Consider the following 22,219-nt stretch of genomic DNA (forward strand, 5'->3'; position numbering starts at 1 on the left):
GCTCGACCCCGGGCTGTGCTGTCACCGCTCCTGCTCGCGCTCCCTCGCTCCACTGCGGCACCGTCCTACAAAACCCTCTGCTGCAGTAACACACGGCTGAAAAAAAAAAACCACCAACCAACCAGCCGAGCGGTGCGTGCACGCAGCAGCCCTGCCCGTAACGCCGGCTGCTTCCTGGCTCCGCGCGGGGACAACTTTGAGTTATTGTCTGCACCGGAGCCCTGCGGGCTGCTGGGCTGCTGGAACGGCTCCGGAGCTGGGAGCGGGGCTGGATGCGGCCCCGAGGCCTCCCCCGGGCTTTCGGGTGGTGCTGAAGTGTGGGGCCCTCGAGGTTTGGGGGCTGCTTTGTTTTGGGCAATCTGAGCCAGGAGCTGACCCATTTTTCCCAGGTCTCGGGAGAGGCTGGATCCAGCCTCGGCTTCTCTTGTGCAAACGTTCCCTGCTTGGTCCTGGGTCTGTGTGAGCTTTGGGGCCGCGATTCCTGGTGCGAGGGTTACAGCACCAGCACCAGGCTGTACCCACCCCGCTGCAGGCCCCCCCCAGCACGGCCCCACCACCCTCCCCGGGCCCGCCGTGCCGGGGCTTTGTGCTGGAAAAAAGGAGAGCAAACGTGGGTGAGGAAGGGGGGGGAGGAAGACGTGTACGTGCCCGGACGGGGGGGGGGGGGGCCACAATGCAGGGAGCCGTGGGGACGGCCCTCGCTCAGCACCGCCGAGGAGCTGAGGCCGTCGGGGCGCTGCTCTGCCTGGCTGCACATCCCCGGGTTGGTATTTATAGCATGAGCCTTATCAGCTCGAATCAAAATCAGGCGACGCTCCGCTAACCAGCAGGATTAATCCACCGACAGTGTTTTTGTGTGAGCATCCATCCTTCTGAAGGGAAGCCCCCAGGGCAGCCGGTGCTCCCCGGCAGCTCGGCGCTGGGCACCCAGGGGTGGGGGAAACCTGCTGGGGTGCGTGGGGACACCCCAACGGCTGCTCCAGCTCCGTGTCCCTGTGCCTGGTGGCCTCTGGGTGCAAGGGGGGGGCTTGGTTCCTGCCAGGGGACACCCCACGGGTGGGTCAGGGTGGCCTCGTCCCCGTGCTGGGGGTCCCGGGGGTGGGGGGGCAGCTGGGGTCACCCCGGCTGGGTGGGAGGGGGTGGCACTGGGGGTGGGTGGGGACAGGGGGGTGGGCACTGGGGAGCTGGGGATCACTGGGTTGGGTGATGGGGGGCCAGGAGAGTGGTACTGGGGCAGGCAGGTGACACCAAATGGGACCAGCGCGTGGCACTGGAAGCAGCCGGGTGACACTGGGGGTGGCAGGCGGGGGCTGCTGGGGGCAGGTGCCACCACCAGGGACAGCCGGGGGGCAACTGGGGAGGGGGCAGGCGGGTGGCACCGGGGGCAGCGCCTTGCCCTGCGGCATCCCTGTGCCGTGCCGTGCGAGCCGTGCCATGCCGAGCCGTGCCATGTCATGCCGTGCCGTGCCGTGCCGAGCCGAGCCGAGCCGAGCCGTGCCAAGCGGGCGGGGCGACCCGGGCCGGCCCCGCATTGGCGCAGCCCCGGCGCTAGCGCGGAGGCGGTGCCGGGCGCGGCGCAGCGCGGAGGATGCTGCGGGAGGGGGGGGCCGCCGCTGCCAGCCCCGGTGCCGGGCGGGAGGGTGCCCCTCTGCAGCCCCCCCGCTGAGCCCCCGGCCCGGCCATGGGGGCGCTGACCAGCCGGCAGAACGCAGGGGTGGAGGAGGTGGACGTCCCCGCTAATTCCGTCTATAGGTACCCCCCGAAATCCGGTAAGTGGAGGGGGGGAACCCCCATCCCGGTGCCGGGAGGGTGGGGGACGACACACGAGGCATCACCTTGCTCCGGTAGGAGACGGTGCCCCCAAAAATCCCCGGCCTGCTTTGGGGGCTCAGTGGGGTCGGGGATGCTCCTGCGCACCCCAATGCTCACCCGCACCCCTCGGGGGGGGGGACCCCAAAACTTGGGGTGTGGTGCTGGGACCGTGTGGGGCCGGGGTGACCCCCGGGGGTGCCCCATCTCCAGGGGGCCTTTGCCAGCTGCGAAACTTGGCCGAGTTGCTGGTACTTTAATCCCATTTTTATTTGCACCAGGGGGGGCTGAACGCTGCCGCTCGCTGCGAGCTGCTCGGGCAAACCTGGCTTTAAATTCCCGGGAGGATGCCTGGGGTGGGAGGGATCACAGGGGACCCCTCCTTCCCCTGTGCTCTGCCCCCCAGCAGCACCCCAGCCTCTGCTGTCACCCCCCCCCAGGCTCCTGTCCCCGTCCCCGGTGGCGATGGCTCTCCCTTTCCGAATCCGGCCCTGCCTCAAACCTTGTGCGTGACCTTGGAAAATCGGGGCCCTCCCCTCGGTGCCACGGGGCTGGGCTGAGCCGGTGGCTGTGGGGATATCCTGGGGGTTCACACGCCAAGAGGTAACGGAGCTGGGTCCTGGGGGGGTTCCGGCATCAAAGCAGCAAAAAAAAAAAAACAAACACAAATATCTGTGGCCAGTGCCTGCGTGTGCCCGGGGATTGCCACAGCATCCTTGCGGCACCGGCTGTTATTAATAGGTGACTATTTTGGGGGTTAATAGGATAAGGTAAGCGCTTGGGTCGTTAGCGCTGGGACAAATTACTTGCTCGTTACGAATAAAGACCTCCTCAGGAAGAATTACAGCCGGCCCAAACCCTCTCCTCGTCCCGAAAAGCCGCGCTCGGCTCGTTTTGATTTTATTTTGTCTGAACTCGGGTGGGGTGTGTTCTTAGGGGGGGTGTCTCGGGTGCCGGGGGAATTGCTGTCCCTGCCCCGGGGTAGGGACTGTGCCCAGCTGGGGGCTCCCGGGGTCATCTCAGCTGGCAGAGGTCAGGCTGGGGCTGACCCCCTGATTTTGGGGTCTTTTCCCTGCGGAGAGGGGTGGCAGGGAGGGACGCTGGCTGGTGGCCCTGGGAGATTACGGCTGCTCTGCCTCTAATCCCAGAGGGATTTGCCTTCGGCGGCTGAGCAGGAGGAAGAGGAGGAGGCAGCGGGGCTGGGTCCTGCACAGCGGCAGCTCCTCACCCGCCTCAAGCCTGGAGATGCCCCCCTGGGGCGCGGGGCCGTGGGGCATTGCCCCCTCTGCAAACGTGACTATGGCTCGCTCCGGGTGGCCGCTGTGGCCACCTCTTGTCCCTATCGAGCATCTCCTCTCCTCGTCCCAGGGGTCTCCACCCCAGGGGCTGTGGGACTGGCTGTGGGGTCCCTGCATGGGGGCAGGATCCTTATTTCAGCCTCAGTCCCTGGCTAAGGCTGGGGCCACGCAAGCGTGGGGACAGGAGCAAAAAGGGATGGCCACATGGGGACACCCCAAGTCCTGGGGACACCCCAAGGGCTCCTGGGGCTGCGGGGTGAGGGCTGACACAGCAGCTCCTCGGCCAGGGCTTGTTTTTTTCTCCCTCTTTGGAGCATTCAATTAAACAGCCCGCAGTGCCCCAGCTCCTCGGTGCCACCGGGGTGGGTGCTCGGCGGGGCCGGGGGGCTCCCAAGGCACAGCACCCCGCCGTCAGCACCCAGCCGGGCTGAAATGAGCGGAGCTGTTCCGGCCGTGTTGGAGAACGGGGCTGTGGCCGTGCTAAAAGCTGCAGCTGGGCCCTGGCGTCGGAGAGCTGCAGGGCTCAGCCCCGCGAGGGCAGCGCTGGCTCAGGGCTGGGGCACCAAGGTCTGCGTCCGAGGGGACCCTGCAGGTCCTGGGGGAGCATCCCAGGTGCTGCGCGGGGAGGTGCTCGTGGGGAAAAGGGGCCGATGGCATCGGGTGGTGCCCGGGGACGTCCCGCAGCAAGGTGCTGGCGGCCGTGTGGGTTTTGTTCGCTGGGAACGTGGAGCAGTTGGGGTTTGGTTCATCCTTTGAAGCAGCCGCTCCGTCCCTTCGGCTCACGCTCTGGAGGTGAAGCTCTCATTAAAGCCCGGCTGTCCCCGGGCGCTGTGACCGTCCTTGTCGGGCTGTCCTCCCCCGGGGCAGCTCTCGGGTGAGGAATTGCAATTAGCCCACAGTGAGGGCGCTGGCGCTGCTGCTTCCCTGTCTGCCCCTCGGTGGGGCCCGGCCGTGCCTGCGGTCACCCGGCGGGGCTGGCAGCGTGCTGCCGAAGCCAAAATCATCATTTTTATATATTTTTTACTCTCCTGCCTTTTTAACCTCCTTTGCTGCCGGCTGCTGAGCTCAGCCCATGTACAACTGAGGCAGCTCTCTGCGCGGCGGCGAGTCCCGCGGGAGGGCGAAGGCGCAGCCGAGACGCGTAAAGGGGGAGCTGAGGGTGCTGGGCCGTGCCACGGGGACCTGCAGCACCCAAGGGTGCTCACAGCCCCCGGCAGGGAGGCTGGGTGATGCTCCGTGCCAGCAAGCTGTGGCTGGGGTCATCGCACAGAGCCTGGGCTCCGTTTTTCGGCTTCTCCCCAGTGCCTGGAAGCTCTCCTGTATTTAAACATATTTTTTTTTCTTCTATCTCCTCCTCTTGTGCAAAGTCCACGTCAGGAAAAGCTGGGGATGACCACAGTCCCCCTGCTTGTGCTGCTTCGCTCCTGGGCTTTTCCGCCCGGCCGCGTCCTTCCCCAGGGAGCTGCCTGGGAATCGCGGGCGTGGAAATGGGAGCAGGAAGCGGCGGGTGGCAGCGGCTGATGGTCGGCTTCTCACCGGGGTGCCGCAGCCTTGGGTTGAGCTGCAGGCCCCAAACGTTTTCCTCCTGGAGGATTTCCCCGGAGGAGGAGCTGGGGATGTTTGCGTGGCCGTGTGGCCCCATGGAAGCAACCAGGGGCTGTAGGGGGGGGGGTTCAGGGGCCGTGGCTAAAGCTCGGGGTGAATCCACTCGAATTAAATCCCGCTGGACTGAGCAGACGCCTCCTGGGCGCTGCGATGGGGCTGTGCCCCTGCACCAACTGATTTCCATCTCAGCTCTGCCTGCGTGGCTGCTCCGGGCGATAAATCAGAGCCGGCAGCGGCTCCTTACCCGTGACGAGCGATGGGGCCGCGGGAGCAGCTCTGAGCCACGAGGCTGCCGCTTCCCCTGCTCCCCGGGGCTCTCCCGGCTCCTGGAGGTGGCTGTAGGGGGAAGGGGGGCGGCGGGGCAAAACAGGTGGGAGAAGCCCTGCTCAAAAGGATCCTTCACCCCTGCACATTCATGTCCCACGAGCCCCCATCCAAAAGGCTTTGGGTGAGGCGGCCCTGGGGACGAAGCCACCCTGGGGACAGAGCCACCCTGAGCCACCTGCTGGCCCCACCGGCAGCAGCTCCCCGTGGTGCCACCCCACGGGCGCTCCGTCTGCGCCCTTCGCTCAGGCTCTCTCTGCCCTTCCTCCCCAGGGAGCTACTTCGCCAACCACTTCATCATGGGAGGCGAGAAGTTCGACTCCACGCACCCCGAGGGTTACCTCTTTGGCGAGAACAGCGACCTCAACTTCCTGGGGAACCGGCCCGTCCTGGTAGGCACCGGGGGGATTTTGTGTCCGTCCGTCCATCTGCTTGCGAGGGCAGAGCCGCCCGAGCGCACCGGGGAGGGCCGAGTGGATTCTCTGCTGTCTGATACAGAGGTTGGCTGCTTGCCACCCTCCACAGGGGACTGATCCGTGTCCCCCCCTGGGCTGCCCGCCCGCGCTCGCCGGCTCTGTAGGAGCACCCTGGGGCAGGGCGGTGGGTGACATCCCCCTGCAGGTGCCGCCCTAAAGCACGAGCATCTCCCCCATCGCACCCGTGTGTGTTTTCCTACCCCTGCTGCCTGGCCAGGATGCGCACGGGCAGCCAGCACGCGAGGCTCGGAGGCGGTGAGGGGCAAGGGGCTGGTTTATCACGGCTCCTTTCCCTCTCCCTCTTGGAGAGCTTTCTCCTCTCGGCTCTCAGCACGCAGCCGCGAGCCGTGACCGAGCCAAGTCCGAGCTCTCCCCGGGGACCCGGGCAGCTCTGCACTCGCTGCTTCGTGTGCGTCTGAAGGGCAAAGGCAGCTGCGGGGTTGGAGCAGGAGCTGTTCTGCCCCTTTTCTAGCTTCTCCAAATCCGGTGTTATTTTTATTAAATGGATTTCTACCCAAACAAAGGGGATTTGGGGGCAGTTTGCTTCTTGTGTGTGTGCGAGCAGGGCGCTGGGTGCCAGCCGGGGGGAAGCCCAGCTGCCTCAGTTCCCCGGGGACGGTCCCCCCCCCGTGTGCCCGCTCCTGGGGCTGGGGTTTGTGCTTGCTGCGTTTAGGAAGCAAGGAAGTGGCACCAGGACCGTCCTGGCCATGGGGTTTCATTTCTGGGAGGGGTCAGGCAGTAAAAAGCCTGGAGGTGAGGAATTCAAAGGCACCAAACCTTTTCTGGTGGATCGAGATGAGCGTGCCCACCCCGGACGGCTCAGCTTTCAAACGTTTCTCTCCATCCCGTCTGCTTTCCCAGAAACCAGAGGCCAGCATCCACCTCCTCTCCCCTCAGAAAATCCCCTTGGTGCCAGCGAAAGCCTCCCCGCTGCCCCCCGTGCGCTTCTGGGGGCACAAATCCTGGCAGCAGCCCGCCGTGAGCAGCGGGGGAGGCAGACGACCAGCTTGGAAGCAGCAGAAGGAATTAACGCGGCGTTGCAAGCTGAATTGCATCGCTCGGGCTTAATTACCGGGCGCGCTGAGCGGCTGAGCTTCGGAGGTTTGGGGTCACAGGGGGATGCGAGGGCTGGGGCCGGAGGACCCGCGTTGGTTCTGGCCCGATGCTGCGTCCAGGCCCCGTTTAAGCATCCCTGGTGCTGCCCCCAGCCTTTTTCTGATGCTTTGTGGCCGGCGTTTTGTGCTCCGGGCTGCTGTTACAGAGACGTGGCGGGGCTGGAAATGTCAGGGACCGCCGGTGCTTAACGCCGGGAGATTTATTTTGGGTTCCTTCGGATGTCCCCAAAGAGCTGGGGGGTTAACGTCTGGGAAATGCTGCCCTAAATCCTCTCTAAGCCGAGCGGCTCCGGGGCGAGCTGTTAAATATCAGCTGCAGGAGGCCGATGGGGCTGGGCAGGCCAAGAGGTTTGGCCGGGGGTGGCCGCATCCTGCCCGGGGGACCCTGCCCGCTCCTCCCCGACGTCCTTGGTGCAGGGTGCTCCCGCAGCGATGCGGCGGGTGGGGAAGGGTCTCGGAGCTCCTCAGAGCCGCGGAAACCACCCTGGGTCTGCTCGTGGACAAAGCCCCAGGGATATTTTGGGGATTTTTGGCTGTGGCAGGAGCTGGCCGGGACCAAACATCGCTGCGGGCGCATGCACGGCGTTCCCAGAGGGACAGCGGTCGGGGCGAGGATTTCTTGCTGTTGTTTTTCGGCTTGATTTAAGTCAAGGGGATGGAAAGAAGTCCTCCAAACGGCCCCTTTGTGATTGTGCAAATCTGGCTCGCAAAATGTCATTAAAAATAATAAAAAAAAAGGCACCAGAAAAGGGCCCGCAGCTGGGCGCGAGAGAGCTCAACGGTGGCAACCGAACGGTTCCTGCAGCAAGAAATTGACCCCCCGTGCTTCCCCGTTCCACCCAGCCCAACTGCCGCCGCCTGCCCCGACCCCAAATTCGGGGGGGGGGCGGCCGAAAGGGCCCCCCAGGGGCTGTGGGGGGAGCTGTGCCCCGTGGCACGCCGCTGGCTGCCGTGGCTGCTGCACCGAGGGGTCCTGCAGCCATGGGTGGCTTTTGGGGTCCGTGGGGTGCTTAGGGCACGGCGAGGTGCAAATGAGCGAGCTGATTGGATTGCTTCGTTAATTAGAGGCTGGGTCGTCCGGTGGCTGGGGGTTGTGCTCAGCTTTTGGGTGCTTGCTCGCTGCCAGCCACACCGGGCAGTCTGCGGGTGCCCGAGGCTCCTGGCAGAGCTCGTTAGCGCGGCTTAATGACTCAGCAGCCCTTTGCTCTGTCCCGGAGGAAAAGGTGACAATTCCCAGGTGCCATTTAATCTTCAAAGGGCCCAATGCCACCACCACCCGTGGGCTGAGCGGCTCCAGCCTGGGTTCAACCCACCCGTGGGTCCCCTGCCCGTCCCCTGCCCGTCCCCTGCCTGTCCCCTGTCCCACCGAGCCCCCCGGCCGGGGGAAGGTGACAGCAGCTTTCCCACGCGAGGGCACCAGGGATGTGGTGAACGGGCACCGGGAGGGGCGAAGGGACCCGAGCAGCCCGCCCTGGTGACCGTCCCGCTCCCCAAGCACCAGCTCAGCCCCAACCCCTTCAACTTTTGCCGGTGCCCGCCGTCCCCTTGGCACCCGGTGCCCTCCCAGCAGCCTGATGTCCTCGAGGTACGGTGACAGCTCGCCACCGAGCCGGGCGTTAACCCCAGCATTAGCTGACCCCCCCCCCCCGGCTCTTTCTCTCCATCATATTTCCATCATCCCCCGGGGGGGGCTGAGCGCACCTTGGGGCTCAGCACACCTCGGGGACACCCAAAGAAGGGGCAGAAATTGGGGGGAGTTGTCCCCCTGGGTCCCTTCCCATGCCCTCGGTGTCCCCTCTCCTCTACGAGCCCTGCCGCCCCCATGGTGGCTGCAGGTGACACGGGAGGGACAAGGTGACCTTGGAGCACCTCTGCTCTCTCCCTCGCCGCGACGCTGGCGTCCCCATCGGCTCCCCCTGCTGCACAGGGGCTGAGGGGGACCCCGCAGCCCGAACCCCATCCGTTTTGGGGACAAAAGCGGGGAATTTGTGGCCGTTCCTTTGCTGCCGGGCACCGAGCGGGCTCCGTGCTCGCCCTGCCCAGCCTCCTCCCTCAGCTCCGTGCTGCAGCAAAGGTCTAAAAATACAGCAGCGGCCGCCCGCGGCGCCGTGGGATCTGCGGGAGGGGGCTCGGGCACCTCGACCCCGCTTCCCCTTTGTCCTTGAGGCGCCCCCCCTCTGTGCGCCAGACCCCGTAAGCTGTCCCCAGCGGGGCGATGTCCCCGTTGTCACGCCGCCCGCTACCCGAGGTGGATGCGGAGCTTGCTTTGGGGTCGGGGGGTGCTGGGGGCTGGCTCTGCCCTATTGCGGTGGGGGCCTTAAGGAAAGAAGCCCCCCGGGGAGTGGGAGCATTTAGGAGGCCGGTGTGGGGTGACGGTGTGTGTGGGGCTTTTGGGGAGGTGGCTGTCGGGGAAGGTTCCCTTCGGCGCGGCTTTGCCCAGCCTGGGAGGGGATTTGGGTGTCCCCACGGCACTGCCCCGGCCTGGGGGGCTTCTGGGGAGCTCCCACCAGGGTTTTGGGGGGCTCTGCCATCGCGGCGGGACAGGGGAGCCTGCGCCCGCCCTCACCGGTGTCTCTCTCGTCCTAGTTCCCTTACGCCGCTCCACCTCCCCAGGAACCCGTCAAGACCCTCAGGAGCCTGATCAACATCCGCAAGGACACCCTGCGCCTCGTCAAGTGAGTCCCGGGGGGGCGCTCCCCACGAGGGGGGGGTGCTCCTGTCCCACCCCCCCCGTCCCCGGTGTCTGCGGGGGGATGGAGCCGGCCCCGTGCGGGTGCCCCCTCCCCAGGTCCCGGCATGGGCGAGCCTCCCGCGCCTCTCGGGGCGAGGGGATTAAGCGGAGCTCAGCGCTGCCTTTGAAGCTGTTTTGCTTTTTTTTTTTCCCCAAAAAGGCTTTATCGGAGGGAGGCCGGGGACTGAGGCTGAGCCGGGGGGGGGATTTGGGACCAGGGCTGGAAGCTGCCTGGATCTCGGGTGGGCTGCGAGCTCCTGGCGTGCCTCAGTTTCCCCCGATGGAGCGGGTCAGGCCCTGGGAGCCTTTTGGGGCCGTCGGTGATGAGGGGGACACAAACGGGGTGGTGACCTCGGTGGCACCCCAACAGCCGGGGGAGCTGTCCCTGCGGGGTCCCTGAGCCGTCCCCGTGGGGTGCCCGCACCCTCCGTGCCCCCCAGGTGTTCGGAGGAGGTGAAGACCCCGGGGGAAGAAGTGAGCAAAGCCAAGGTGCACTACAACGTGGAGTTCACCTTCGACACGGACGCCCGGGTGGCCATAACCATCTACTACCAGGCGAGCGAGGAGTTTCACAACGGGGTGGCGAGGTGAGGAGCCCAGCCTGGCCTTGTGTCCCCCCCGCGGAGTTATTTTAACCCCTTTTTAGGACTTTTTGCCCCAGCCCCGAGACGCATCCCCTAGGGAAGCAGAGCCCCGGCTCATCCTGCTCCCCTACTGACCCTGCCCTCTGCCCGAGGGACAGCTACGTCCCCAGGGACAGCAGCCTGCAGTCGGAGACGGTGCACTACAAGCGGGGCGTGTGCCAGCAGTTCTGCGTGCCCTCCCACACCGTCGACCCCTCCGAGTGGACCGAGGAGGAGGTGAGCGGTGTCAGATGGGACGGGGTCGGGTGCCAGACCCCTGAGGTCCGAAACCATTCTGGGAATGGCCCCAGAACGCTCCCAGCTGGCCGGGAGCACCCGCGGGAGCTCACCCCCCTTGGGGTGAGCAAACCCGGGGGTGTCTGGGGGCTGCGGCTCAGCGGATGGGAGACAAAACCTCGCTCCTCTTGACCAAGCCTTTCCTCCGGTCCCCCCACAGTTGGGCTTCGACCTGGACCGGGAGGTGTTCCCCATGGTGGTGCACGCGGTGGTGGATGAAGGCGATGGTGAGAGGGGACACCCATTTTCCCGGCTGCCCAGGGCAGGGCAGAGCCCCCCGCTCCTCCCAGGGGACTCGTCCTCGGTGCCGCCGTGGCTCGGCGCGCCCTGAGCCCCCCCCTGCTCGTTGTTTCCTTGCAGAGCACGCCGGGCACAGCCACGTGCTGCTGGCCACCTTCGAGAAGGTGAGAGCGGGGCTGGGGCCCTCCTGCCCCCTCCCGGCACCCAGTGGGTGCTGGAGGGAGCTTGGGAAGGTGCTGGGGCTGTTTTGGGGTGGTGCCCAGGCTCGAGGGCTCAGCCGGGGTGCTCACCCCCTTGTTTTCCCCTCCCGAGCACGCCGACGGCACCTTCTGCGTGAAGCCCCTCAAGCAGAAGCAAGTGGTGAGTGCGCCGCGTCCCCAGGTGTCCCCAGGTGTCCCCGGGGACAGCGGTGGCACCCGGGGTGCCACCTCCTCATCCTCCCCGCGCCGTTGCAGGTGGACGGGGTGAGCTACCTCCTGCAGGAGATCTACGGCATAGAGAACAAGTACAACACGCAGGACTCCAAGGTAGGCGCCCGCCGGGAGCATCCAGAACCGCCCTGGACCTTCCCTCGTCCCCCTCCGCTTCCCAAAGGCCCCGATCCCGTCGCTCCCATGGGACAGGGGTGGCAGCACGGCACGGAGCCGCCCGGGGAGGTACCGGGCTGGGGGAACTGTGTTTGGAGAGGAGCTGCCTAGAGGCTGGAAGCTGAAGGCTCGTCCCCTTGGAGGCTTGTCCCCGTGTCTCCACTTTCCGTGGCGTCCTGGGACGGTGGTGGCCGGATCTCGGTGGCTCAGGAGGGGCGGTGGGGCTCGTGCTGGGGACGTGGTGCTGAGCATCCGTCGGGTCTCCTCCGGGCAGGTGGCCGAGGACGAGGTGAGCGATAACAGCGCCGAGTGCGTCGTCTGCCTCTCGGACGTCCGCGACACCCTCATCCTGCCCTGCCGCCACCTCTGCCTCTGCAACACGTGCGCTGACACCCTGCGCTACCAGGCCAACAACTGCCCCATCTGCAGGCTGCGTAAGGGGGGGCCGGCAGCTCCCACCCCCATTTTGGGGTCCCTTGGTGATGCAGGGGTGACCCTCCTAGGAAATGGGGTGGCTCTCGTGGGGGGGGGGGGGGGGTGGGGGTTCTTGGGGCCCCCCCCCTCCTGCCGGCCGCCGCCCTTTTCTCCCTCCCCCCCCCCCCCCCCCCCTCTCTTCCAGCTTTCCGAGCCTTGCTTCAAATCCGAGCCATGAGGAAGAAGCTGGGGCCCCTCTCGCCCACCGGCTTCAACCCCATCATCGCCTCGCAGACCTCGGACTCCGAGGAGCACTCGGTCAGCGCTCGGGAGGGCTTCGGGTGCCCCGCGGGGGTGGGGATGGACGTGCCTTGTGGAAAGCTGTGGGAATCACAAAAATGCAAGCTGGAAACTGGGGAAGGGGGGGGGGGGGGAATAGTGGGAGAAAGCACTGCCCACGTGCATCCGCTCCGGGGGACAGATCTGGGGCTTTCATGGGTGCGGAGGGTTTGTCCCAGCTCTGGTTTTCGGGTGTCCCCTGGGAGCAAAAGGGCAAGGAAGGAGCACGGGCGGGGGGGGACCCTCACCCCGTCTCCCCCTCCCCAGTCCTCGGAGAACATCCCCCCGGGCTACGAGGTGGTGTCGCTGCTGGAGGCCCTCAACGGGCCGCTGACGCCCTCGCCGGGCGCGGTGCGGCTGCGGGCGCTGGGGGACGCGGCCCCCCCCGGCACGGGGCCGCTGCCCCCCTACGGCAGCGACGGCCGCCTGCCCCCCCTGCGCGCCCTCTCGCCCCTCGAGCGCCTGTCGGACTGCGCCCCGCCGGGGCTCAAGCTGAAGAAAAGCATCTCCAAGTGAGTGCCACCCCCGAACGCCATCGGGAGGGGGTCCCTGGGGGGGTGCAGGTCCCTGAATCCCCCCCCCCCCCCAAATCCCCTCAGGTCCATCTCGCAGAACTCCTCCGTGCTGCCCGAGGAGGAGGACGAGAAGTCGGGCACCGAGTCGGAGCTGAGGGGCACCAGGAGGAAATCTCCTGCCCGGCTGGAGGAGGTGAGAGTTTGCCATGACTGTGGTGAGCCGGTGAGGGTGTTTTTTGGGGGCGGCACTGGTTTTTTGGGGGGGCTCAAGCAGCCTCTCAGGGACTACAGGGTCTGGATGGGGACTTCCCCTCCTGGCCGTGCTTTGGAGGAAGACCCAGGGGATCTGGATCCACGCTGGGTGCTGTCCCAAGGGGCAAGAGGCCCCAGCCCTGCCCCAAACGCCCCATCCCGCCCTCCCCACGAAGGCGTCTCCCTCCAGCCCGCCGTCCCTTCTCCCAGGAGTGCGGCGTCACACCGGAGAGCGAGAACCTCACCCTGTCCTCGTCGGGCGCCATCGACCAGTCCTCGTGCACCGGCACCCCGCTGTCCTCCACCATCTCCTCTCCAGAAGGTGCAGCCGCCGGAGACCCCCCCCCAACCTCAGAGGGTTTCCCGAGTCCTCGTTCCATGTCCCGCTCCTCCTCGTTAGCCCTGCCGTTAATTACCCGCCGCTGTGCTCCCCGCAGAGCCCGTCAGCAGCAGCCTGGCCCAGTCCGTCATGTCCATGGCGTCCTCGCAGAGCCAGCACTCGCAGCTCAGCACCGACACCGTCTCCTCCATGTCCGGCTCCTACGTGGCCCCCGGCACGGAGGAGGAAGGGGACACGCTGCCCTCGCCCGCGGCCGCCACCGCCTCCGACGGAGAGGTACGGGGCTGGCAGCTCCCCGCGGCCGGCTTCGTGAGACGGGATGGGAGGGGACGCCTCCAAACCCACCAGCACCCCGCTTTTATGGTTGGTTTTAATCAATTCATTTATTTTCGCCTCTTTTTCGCCTTTTTTGCAGTCGACCCCTGTGGAGTCCCTGGATATCAACTTCGTCAGCATCTCAGCCGAGGAGCATGACGCCGAGGTAACGCACGGCGTGGGGAGACGGCGCTCCCAGCACCACGGGAACCCCGCTTCTGCCCGGCTCCGGGGCGCACACAGCGGGCTGAGCGTCCCCAACACGGAGGGCACTTCCCTGGGGACACACGGGGCAGTGGGGCCGTTCCCCGCCGCAGCCGGAGGTGCCACATCCGGGCTCATCCTCCCGACACCCCCGGGGCCAGGGGACGTTGCCCAAAAGAGACCTTGGAGACGTGCAGGGGCGGGTGCCGCGGGGTGGCTGCCGCTCAGCGCTGCCTCTCTGTGCCGCAGGGCAACGCCGTGCTGGAGGACGAGGACGCGTCGCCCACGCAGGACGACGGTAAAAGGCCCGGATCGCTGTTGTCCCCCCCCCCTTTTGGTTCGGTGTCACCGTGGGTGACCGATGCCGTGCTGTCCCCAGCTCTCCTGGCTGCCCTGGGGAGAGCGCCGGGGGTCTCGGTGGCACCGGGGCTGGGGACGCATCCGTCACGGCGGGGCTGTCCCCGGGTGGGTCGGACACCAGGGGGACGGGGACAGCCAGGTGGCTGTGGGGACACCGGGGCACGCAGCAGGTGACGAATGGGGCCTGGGGACTGTATCCCTGCTGGGGAATAGGAGGCAGGGTGATGGACGGGGAGGTCCCAGTGGGCTCCCCAGGGGCCGGGTGCTGCAGGCAGGGCGACGCTCCGCTCCCAGCCGCATCCTGCTGCCCCTCCACGGGACACAGCCGGAGCCGTTTCCAAGTGGGAAGGAGGCTTCACCATGGTTTTTTACATAGTTTTTCCCCCAGCCTGCAATGAAGGTCTCTCTACATCTCTCAAAACCTCTCCCCGCGCTATCCCCCGTTGGTTTCCGTAGGAAGGGGGTGTGAAGCTGTTCCCCTCGGGCTGTTTTCCTCTCTGTCTTTTTGCCCTGTCCCCAGCGTGCTTTCCCGAGCCGCCACGTGCGCGCTGAGCGCTCCTCCTGCCACCTGCCACGCACTCAGCCGAGGGAAGGTGGTGTCACCCCGCTGCCACCAGCTGCCAGGCGGCTTGGGTTTCTTTTGGGACGTGGGGAGGCCCCCGGTGCGGCCCCTCCCGTGCTTGCAAGTCTCTAAATAACGACAAGGCACCGAGCCTCTGCCCCCCTGGCCCACCTGGACAATCAGCCCAGCTGGGAAGCAGGAGCCTGGCTCAGCACCGTTCCCCAGCGCCGGGTTTTCATCGGCAAAAAGAGCAAAGGGTTGTCCCAGCCCCGCGGGGAGGCTCCTGCTGGTGGTGAGGAGCGAGCGGGGGCCGTTCCTGGCATCCCCTGTCCCCCCCCCGAGGCCAGGACCACCCTTCCTTCATGGGGAGCTCGGGTCGGGTGCAAGCCTGCTGGGTCAAACGCCAGGAAATAAGGTGTTGGGGGAAAACCTCCAGCTCTGACACCCGTTCCCAGCAGGGCTGCTGGCATTTGGGAACGTCCCTCCCGCACCCGAGGGATGCGCACCGCCGGGGTGCTGCCCTCTCGGCGTGCGCGTGACGCTAAGAAGCGGGGTTACCTCTCTCCCCCCCCCCCCCCCCCAAAAAAAAAAAGAAAACCAACCCTCCACCCCCCGTGCAAAGCTTGGCTACGGCTTCTTTCACCCCACGCGCCGGTCGCTGCCTCCTCCCGGCATCCCCGCACCCGCGCCGCTGGTGCCCGAGGGAGGTGCCCGCATGGACCCCCCCCGGCACAAGGGAAAGGAGCAGCTCAGACCGTGCCCCCGCGCCCAGCCCAGGCGTTATTGTCCGCTCTTGGCCCCCCTCTGCCCTTTTCCTGGTCTAAAAGCAATATTTTTAACCGACCCGCTTTGTTTTTAAAGGGGGTGGGGAGAGGAAAACCCCCAGCGCCCCCCCCTCCCCGGCCGCACGCCCCCCGGCTAACTGCGTTAACTCCCTTCCAGGCCGGAGGACAGGCGCGTTCCTCGGTCTGAGGTGTGACAATAACAATGACTTGGGCATCGCACACGTGAAAGCGCTGGACAATAAGCTGTGCTCTGAGGCCCGCTTACCTGGTGAGTGGCCGCCTGCTGAACATGAACTTGGGGCGGGGGGGGGGGGGGCTTCCACACCCCCCCCCGTGGCCCCCGCCCCTGGGGCCCCCCCCCCCCTTCCCCTTCCTTTCCCCCATCCTCATCCCTCTCCATCCCCAGCCCCACCACCGGCTCCTCGCTGCCCGTCCTGCCCGGGGCTGAGCACCAGGCACATGCCCCCCTGCCGGCCCCGTGCCCGAGTGTCCTCCTGTCCCCACCGTGGTGCCCAGGGACCGTGGATGGGACGCTTTGTCCCTTGGCCAGGGTCTTGGGGGACATCGGTCCTGGATGCCAGCATGGGCACCAGCCTCCCCGTGGGTGGCTGTGTGGCATCACCGGAGTCCACGGTGTATTTAGCAATATTCTGGGTCAGGACAGGAACCAGAGATGCTCCAGCCTTGGCCCTGTGGGGTCGGGACACCAGCTGGAAGCTGCCTGCCTCCCTCCTCCTCTTCCTCCAGATGAGGATCTCCAGGTCCAGCTGTCTTCCAGCACAGCCCCAAAGGCTCATCCCTCTCCTCCCTCTCTCCATACCCTTTCTCCCCGCTCCTTCTGCCTTTCTCCTGTTTCCTCCCTCTCTCCATCCTTTTTTTTCCTCCGCTCTCTCCCGTCCCGAGGCCCCTCCATCCAGGTGGAAGTTCATGTTCACTCTGTGCCAACACGGTTTTCTCAGCCCGTGCTTGTGCCCCGTCCCTGCCCGGAGTTGCGGAGAGGTGACAAATGTATTGGTGATGGGGGGCGAGGGCAGGGGACCTGCATCCTCTCCATCGGCCCGGGGGGGGGGGGGGACAAAAATGGGGCCAAAAAAGCCCCAAAAAAGCCCTCTGCGAGCCCGCAGCTCTTGTTCATCTCCGCATCAATACATTTGTGGACAAGCTGAAAGCAACTCCCCCCGCCTTTCCCCTGCGGCACGAGCTGCGGTGGGCGCTTGGAGAGCTGGGCTGGGGGGGTGAAAGCACCCGGACCCCCCCCAACCCCTCCGGGGTCCTTTCTCCCCCTTTCCCCTCTGGGAAAGCTTCGCCTCCCGGCTGCCCTGTTCCCGGTGGTTTCTGCTCTGGGGAACCACGGCGAGGAACAGGCGCCTGCCCCAGCTGCCCCGACCCCTCCAGCATCAGCTGGTGGCTGGGTGTCCCTCGGGTGCCCCGGGCAGTGCCGAAGCCACCCCTGCCCACGTCCGGGCACTGGGCTGGCAGCGAAGGATGCGGCCTCCATCCTTTGCCCCCCCTGCACTTATCCGCGCGCCCGGCGGCTGCGCTGCTTGCCAACCCCCCCGGGAAAATCGGGGAGGGGGCTGTGGGTGCCTGGCCTGCAGGGGGGGGAGCACGGCTGGAGGGGCGCGGGGGCTCTGCGCTGGGTCGGAGAGGTGCGAGGAGCCCGGCATGGGAGCAGCCACAATTTAATGTTGGTGTTGGCAATGCTGGGCTGCGATCCACGGCGCCGGTTTCAGAGCAGCGGTGCTGGGGGGGGGTTGGAGGAGGTGGAAATTTCCAGCGGGGAGCTGGGGCCGGAGTTTCCCACCCGGGTCATACAGGTTCGGATGTGACCGCATCCGCAAGGCAGGCACAAACAACACGGTGTTCACTTTGGGGCCACGTGCTGGTGTCTTGAATGCTTAAAATCCCCTTGATCAGGGATTTTTTTAAAAATATTCCTCCCCTGGTTTCTCTCGTGGGGACATTTAGCCCCGGTTAGACCCACGGGTTGGTTTTTGCTCTCTCTGTAGCGAGGGAAGGCGCAGGACGTGGTTCGTCAGCATGGGAGTGTTCGTCCCTAGCACTGCTGTGAAATCTCTGCAGCTTTAATTCTGGTGGGAAAATGGTTTGGGAGGAGTTGAGAGGCCCCATCCTGCGGATTTAGGGTACAGGGCTTAAGGGAAACCCCCTGACCCACATCCTCGGGTGGGTTCTCGGAGCCCTGGGGGTTTGCAGGGGCTTGTAGGGGGCTCCCAGGGGCCCAGCACCCTCTGGCCACTGCCTCTGCTGGGGATGGAAGGCAGCTGGGGGCAGGCACGTGCTGGAAATAACATCAAGGTGGGGAGCGTGTGGAGGCAGCTCCGCCGCCCCGAGAAGAGCTGAAATCCCCCAGGAGCTTTTGTTGGGGTGACCCCGTGGATTATCTGAGCTGGGCGAGCCGCTCGCGTTTCGCCTCGATGCTCTTTGGGAGCCGGTCTGTGCAGGAAGGGGGGAGCCCGTTCCTGCCTCCCCAGGGAAGGAGATGTGTGTGTGTGTGTGCATGGCCGTGTCCTCGCGTCCTGCTCCGAGCCTCGGGAGCCTTTCCAGGACACCCTGGATCTGCGCAAAGGCACCGTGGCACTGGAGCGACTTAGGCAATATCGAGCTCTAAATGTGATTTCTGCGTGTGTGTGTGTGGTCCTGTTTAATTACCCAGGCCCTCTGGGACCCACACACTTAACTTGCCTCCCTCTCCAGCCTGAGCTCGCTGTGAAAAGCCACTCGAAGCGGCAGCTGTCCCCTTCCACACAGCACGCAGCGAGTTTTCGTTGCTTCCTCTGAAAAAAAGCTCAGCCCCTGAGGTGCCCCCGTGCAGCCCCCAGAGCTCAGAGCTGCCCCGGGCACGGGGCTGAACCTCACCCGCGGGAGCATGTCGGGATGTTCTGGGGGCTCATCCCCTCCCGGCACACCACCACGACTCACCTTGGTGTTTGGGGTGGCGGTGAGCAGGTCCCAGGCTCTGCCCGTCCCCCTCCCTGGGTCCTTACGGGTGACACCGGCCGTGCCCGGCGCCCGTGGCTCCTTCTCCCCGACCCTTCCCGCGATGGGAGCTGTCCCGGCACCCGTCCCTCGTGTGCCGCCGTGCCGCTGCCTCTCGCCGTGCGAATACTGCCGATAACCCACGGGGCTCACCACGTGCCTTCTGCTCTCTCCCCGCCACGCAGCCGCCGTGCCGGACTCCTGCCCCATAGACATTGACGAATAGGTAGGAGACCCGCAGAGCCCGCGTCCGGCGTTGCTGGCGGTCCCCGCGCGGTCCTGGGTGAGGTCCCTGAGCGCCTGCAGGGCCACGGGGTGTCTGCATTGGGCCCCCTCCCCGTGCGTGGTGGGGGCAGAGGCTGCCCCCTTCAAGTTGGGTTGGTGAAACCCGGCCGTGCCGCACGGTGCGTCGCGTTCGCCCCTCTCCCGAGCCATTTCCCATGGGGGGGACGCGACCTGGGTGTGCTCCGCGCGGGGCTGGGGCCGTGAGCACTTCTCCCTCCTCTCGGGGAGGGCGCAGAGCCCAGTGCCCCGGCCCCATCCCGCACCCAGCACCCCGCACCCTGCCCTGCCGAGCTCCCAGCCCCAGCGGGCTGAGGCCGGAGCAGTTTGTGTCGCCAAACAGCCCTGTAAAAACCTCGAACCTCGGGCGATCTCATGCTGCTGGAAGGGAAGCCCCTGCCAGACGTGCTATTTTGGCACAGAAGCAGAGATTTGGGGTTTCCCAGCTGAGCTGCCCAAATTGGCAGCCCCAAGTGGCACCGTGCCCCCCCATGTCCCCCAGCACGGAGAGCCCCTGCTCCCCTGGGGGTGTTTGGGTACAGCATCATGTTCTCAGCCCCGAGCCCCCCTCCCGCAGCCCCTAACCCCCCGTTTTTCCCCCCCCAGGCCCGGAGGCAGCCAACACCGACGTGCGGCTCCTGCGGAGCAGGCGGCGGCCGTGGGAGCGCCTCCCGTGCCAGGGCTCAGCCCGGGGGGGGGCATGCACCCCCCCGCCACGCACAGAGGGACCCGGGCACCGCCACCTCCACCCCTGGGCTGTAGCGGAACTGACTATTTTTGAAAGAAAAGACGATAACCTCGTATTTCCCTCCCTGTCCCCTGTCACAGTGGAAGGACGGGGTGGCCACAGCTGGGAGCACGGGGGGGGAGGGGGGGGCGAGAGCTGTGTCACCTCGCAGCCCCCCCCCGTCAGCACCCTTCTGTCCCCCAGCACCAATGGGGACAGGCTGGGGTCCCCCTCCTGCCCCACGTGCGTCCCAGTGGGACGGGACAGGGTCACCCCAAAAAGGGGGTCCTGGGGCACCGCCACAGGGGGACGATGGCAGGAGGGTGCCCACGGGTTAAGGACAAGTGGCAGCAGTGGCATCCTCGGTGCACGAGCCGGTGACCTCCGTGGGGGGCTGGCCCTCCCGGTTTGCTGGCACGTCCCCGTGCCATGGGATGTCCCCACTGGTGCACTGGCGGTGATGGCACTGCCCCTCCCCGGCCCCCCGCACCCCCTTTCTCCTCCTGGGCAGCATGCGAGCTCCACGAGGTGGCTTGTCCCCAGGGATGGAGGGGGGGTGGCAGGGACCCGGTCCCCGCAGTCACCAGCGCCCCGGGGCATCGCCAGATTAACCTCACTGTCTTCCGCCCCGCTGCGAGCTTGGGGCTCGGGGCTGTGCCCTCTCTCTGGAACAAGTGCCAAAAGTGTCACCCCTGCCACCCTGTCCTGCTCTGTGTGCCCGTCGCACTTCGTAGCAGGGGCTGGGCGAGGGTGGGGGAGCTGCCCCCCATCCCTCCATCCCCATCCCTCCATCCCCATCCCTCCATCCCTGGGCTGGCAGCGTTAGGGGGGTTTGCTCAGGGGGACGGGCACTCAGGGACCCGTGGGGCAGGGATGCAGCCCCAGACCTCGGGGACCTCATGGGGCCGTTGGCAGAGGCCAGGCTCCATGCTGAAGAGCACCAGGGTCCATCAAAAGCCTCCTCGGGGACCAGCACCCCAACGCAGTGAGCTTTGCCCCCCCCCCGGAGGGGCTGCTGAGCCCCTTCCCCACGGTTTTCTCAGCAGCACGAGCTGGGCGAGAGCCCCCGAAGCAGATGTGAGAGCAAAGCCCCTCTCCTCCTTCCAGGAGGAAACTGAATTTCCGAGCTACTTTAGGACAGAAAGGTGGGTTCTGGAAGGGAACAAAGCCCTTTAGGGGCGTTCCTGCTGCCTGGTTCCCCATGCACACGGGGAAAACGAGGGAGATGCTCCGGGGTGTCCCCGCATCCCTCCCGGCTCCAGCGGGGACAAGGAGAGCTCCCCAGGCACCGTGCCATGGGGCTGCTGTGGTGCTCGGGGAGGTTGGGGGACAGCAGGCAGGTCCTGGCCCCGGGGGGGGCCAGGAGGTGAGCAGTGAGGTGCTGGGGCTGCTCCGAGCTGCGTGCCCCCGAGCTGCATCCCCCGGACCCCCCAGCGCCGGCCCCGGCGGCACGGGGTGAGGGCGGCAGCCCCCTTCCTCACGGGGCAGCCCCTCGTTCCAGCCAGCCACCCGTCAGGGACTGAAGGAAGGAAACCAGACTGCTGCTTATGACTCTGCTTCGAGCATGTTTTGGGTTTTAAGAGTATGTTTAATAAAGGGTATCTTACGTCGACAAAGTGGCCGGAGTCCTTTGTACCCACGAGGCGAGCGCAATCGGGGTGTCGGGGGCTCAGTGGGGGCAAACCCTTCTCCAGCACCCCGGTACCACCCCACAATCAGCCCAGCTGCTTCAAATCTCCTTCACCACGTCCTCAGCTCCCCTCCGACCCCATTTTCCCGACCTCCTCCCAGCTCTGCCGGCCTGGCTGGGCTGGGGAAGGCACAAAACACAAGCACAGAGCCCGCAGGGGAAGAGCCCGGGGCTGGTGGCTTTGGGGTGGGCGAGGGCACGGCCGGAGGGACCCTCCCTGGAGGGGAAGGGGGAGATGTGGGGCACCGGGAGCAGGGTGAGGGATCCTGCCAGGGGATGGGGCTGGGAGAATCCAGCCCTAAAAATGCTCCGTGGGGCCGCTCGGGAAACCCCACAGGGGGCTAAGGGCCGGCTGCCCCCGGCTCTCGCTGCCTTTGGAGGGGTTTTATTTGCAGGGGAACGTCCCGCTGCTGAGAGAGCTGCTGTGAAAGGGTAGAAACCAGCCAGATTTGGGGCTGTTTCTGGGATTGGCCTGTAAAAAAAAAAAAAGGAAATAAAACCTTCCAGGCGGGCAGCCCCCTTTCCACGCAGGCAGCGGCACCCAGCCCCTGTGGGGCAGGGCAATGGAAGGGGTTTAATCCTCCCCCAGCCCCCTCCTGTGGTAAAGGACAGCCTTTGGGGTGCTGTGGGGGGTCAGGGGCACCCGTAGGGCCAGCGGCGTTAATCACCTTAATTAAATAAGGGCAGACCCCATCCTGTAAGGGGGGGCATCTGTCAGCCCCCCTTTCCCCTTCAGCTCGCTCTGGGGACAGGGGTGAGGAGGAAAGAGCTGTGTCTGCTCCCTCCGGGGACACAGATGGGGAGCAAGGGGCCGGGTTCGCCCCGCACAGACCCCACAGCGGGCTGGGGCGCGGGGCTTCGGTTTTGGGCTGCCCCTGCTGCTTTTGGGGACCCCACTTGGCAGTTTGGGGCCCAATTTCACCACGCGAGGCCCCATTCGGGCACAAAGCCACGCCCCGAACCCCCCCTTTTTGGGGGGGTTGGCGCCCCCCCCGCCCCCCCGGGGGCCGGGGGGAGCACCCCAAAACCCCCCGATCTGAACCCAAACCCCTCCGGGGCCGCCCCCTCCCCTTCCCAGGGCCGCCGCTACGGGCGGGCAGGCTCCACCCACCCCCGCTCACCATGGCAACGCGCGGACCAATAGCGGGGCGCGAAGCCGTTTACGGGGCGGGGCGTCGCCACGGCAACGCGCGAAGCCTCTCGCAGACGGTACATAATGGCCGCCCCGCAGCAGGTCGCAGACCAGGGCGGGCAGCGCCCGGGGCTTTTTTTGCCCGAAAACGGCGAGATTAAACCCAAAGTAACCCCCGCCGCCACCCCCACCCTCTTCGT

At 66.3% G+C, this 22,219-nt stretch overlaps 1 protein-coding gene across 3 annotated transcripts; it reads left to right on the top strand.

Annotated features, from left to right (window-relative positions):
• Nucleotides 1-1,541: 1,541 nt before the first annotated feature.
• Nucleotides 1,542-20,360, top strand: RNF157 (ring finger protein 157). Of its 3 annotated transcripts, XM_035342109.1 has the most exons (20): nt 1,545-1,769; nt 5,310-5,428; nt 9,214-9,302; nt 9,799-9,945; nt 10,101-10,218; nt 10,439-10,505; nt 10,639-10,682; nt 10,831-10,878; nt 10,974-11,045; nt 11,380-11,539; nt 11,725-11,837; nt 12,126-12,370; nt 12,458-12,566; nt 12,836-12,947; nt 13,063-13,241; nt 13,381-13,446; nt 13,734-13,782; nt 15,349-15,459; nt 18,374-18,414; nt 19,077-19,235. In XM_035342109.1, the coding sequence occupies exons 1-19, from the start codon at nt 1,682-1,684 to the stop codon at nt 18,412-18,414; spliced, it is 1,977 nt and encodes a 658-aa protein (XP_035198000.1). In that variant the 5' UTR covers nt 1,545-1,681; the 3' UTR covers nt 19,077-19,235. The 3 variants fall into 3 exon arrangements, with proteins under 3 accessions (XP_035197999.1, XP_035198001.1, XP_035198000.1); XM_035342108.1 differs by lacking the exon at nt 18,374-18,414 and having other exon boundaries at nt 1,542-1,769; nt 19,077-20,360; XM_035342110.1 differs by lacking the exon at nt 15,349-15,459 and having other exon boundaries at nt 1,544-1,769.
• Nucleotides 20,361-22,219: the final 1,859 nt, after the last annotated feature.

This window comes from Oxyura jamaicensis, chromosome 18, assembly GCF_011077185.1.
Source record: "Oxyura jamaicensis isolate SHBP4307 breed ruddy duck chromosome 18, BPBGC_Ojam_1.0, whole genome shotgun sequence".
Lineage (NCBI taxonomy): Eukaryota > Metazoa > Chordata > Aves > Anseriformes > Anatidae > Oxyura > Oxyura jamaicensis.

Bases quoted from the DNA above. Each gene is read 5' to 3' on its own strand.
- RNF157 (XM_035342108.1), top strand. From the start codon at position 1,682: ATGGGGGCGCTGACCAGCCGGCAGAACGCAGGGGTGGAGGAGGTGGAC. The intron at 10,879-10,973 runs GTGAGTGCGCCG...GCGCCGTTGCAG, and splicing joins CCCTCAAGCAGAAGCAAGTG to GTGGACGGGGTGAGCTACCT. The intron at 13,447-13,733 runs GTAACGCACGGC...TCTGTGCCGCAG, and splicing joins CCGAGGAGCATGACGCCGAG to GGCAACGCCGTGCTGGAGGA.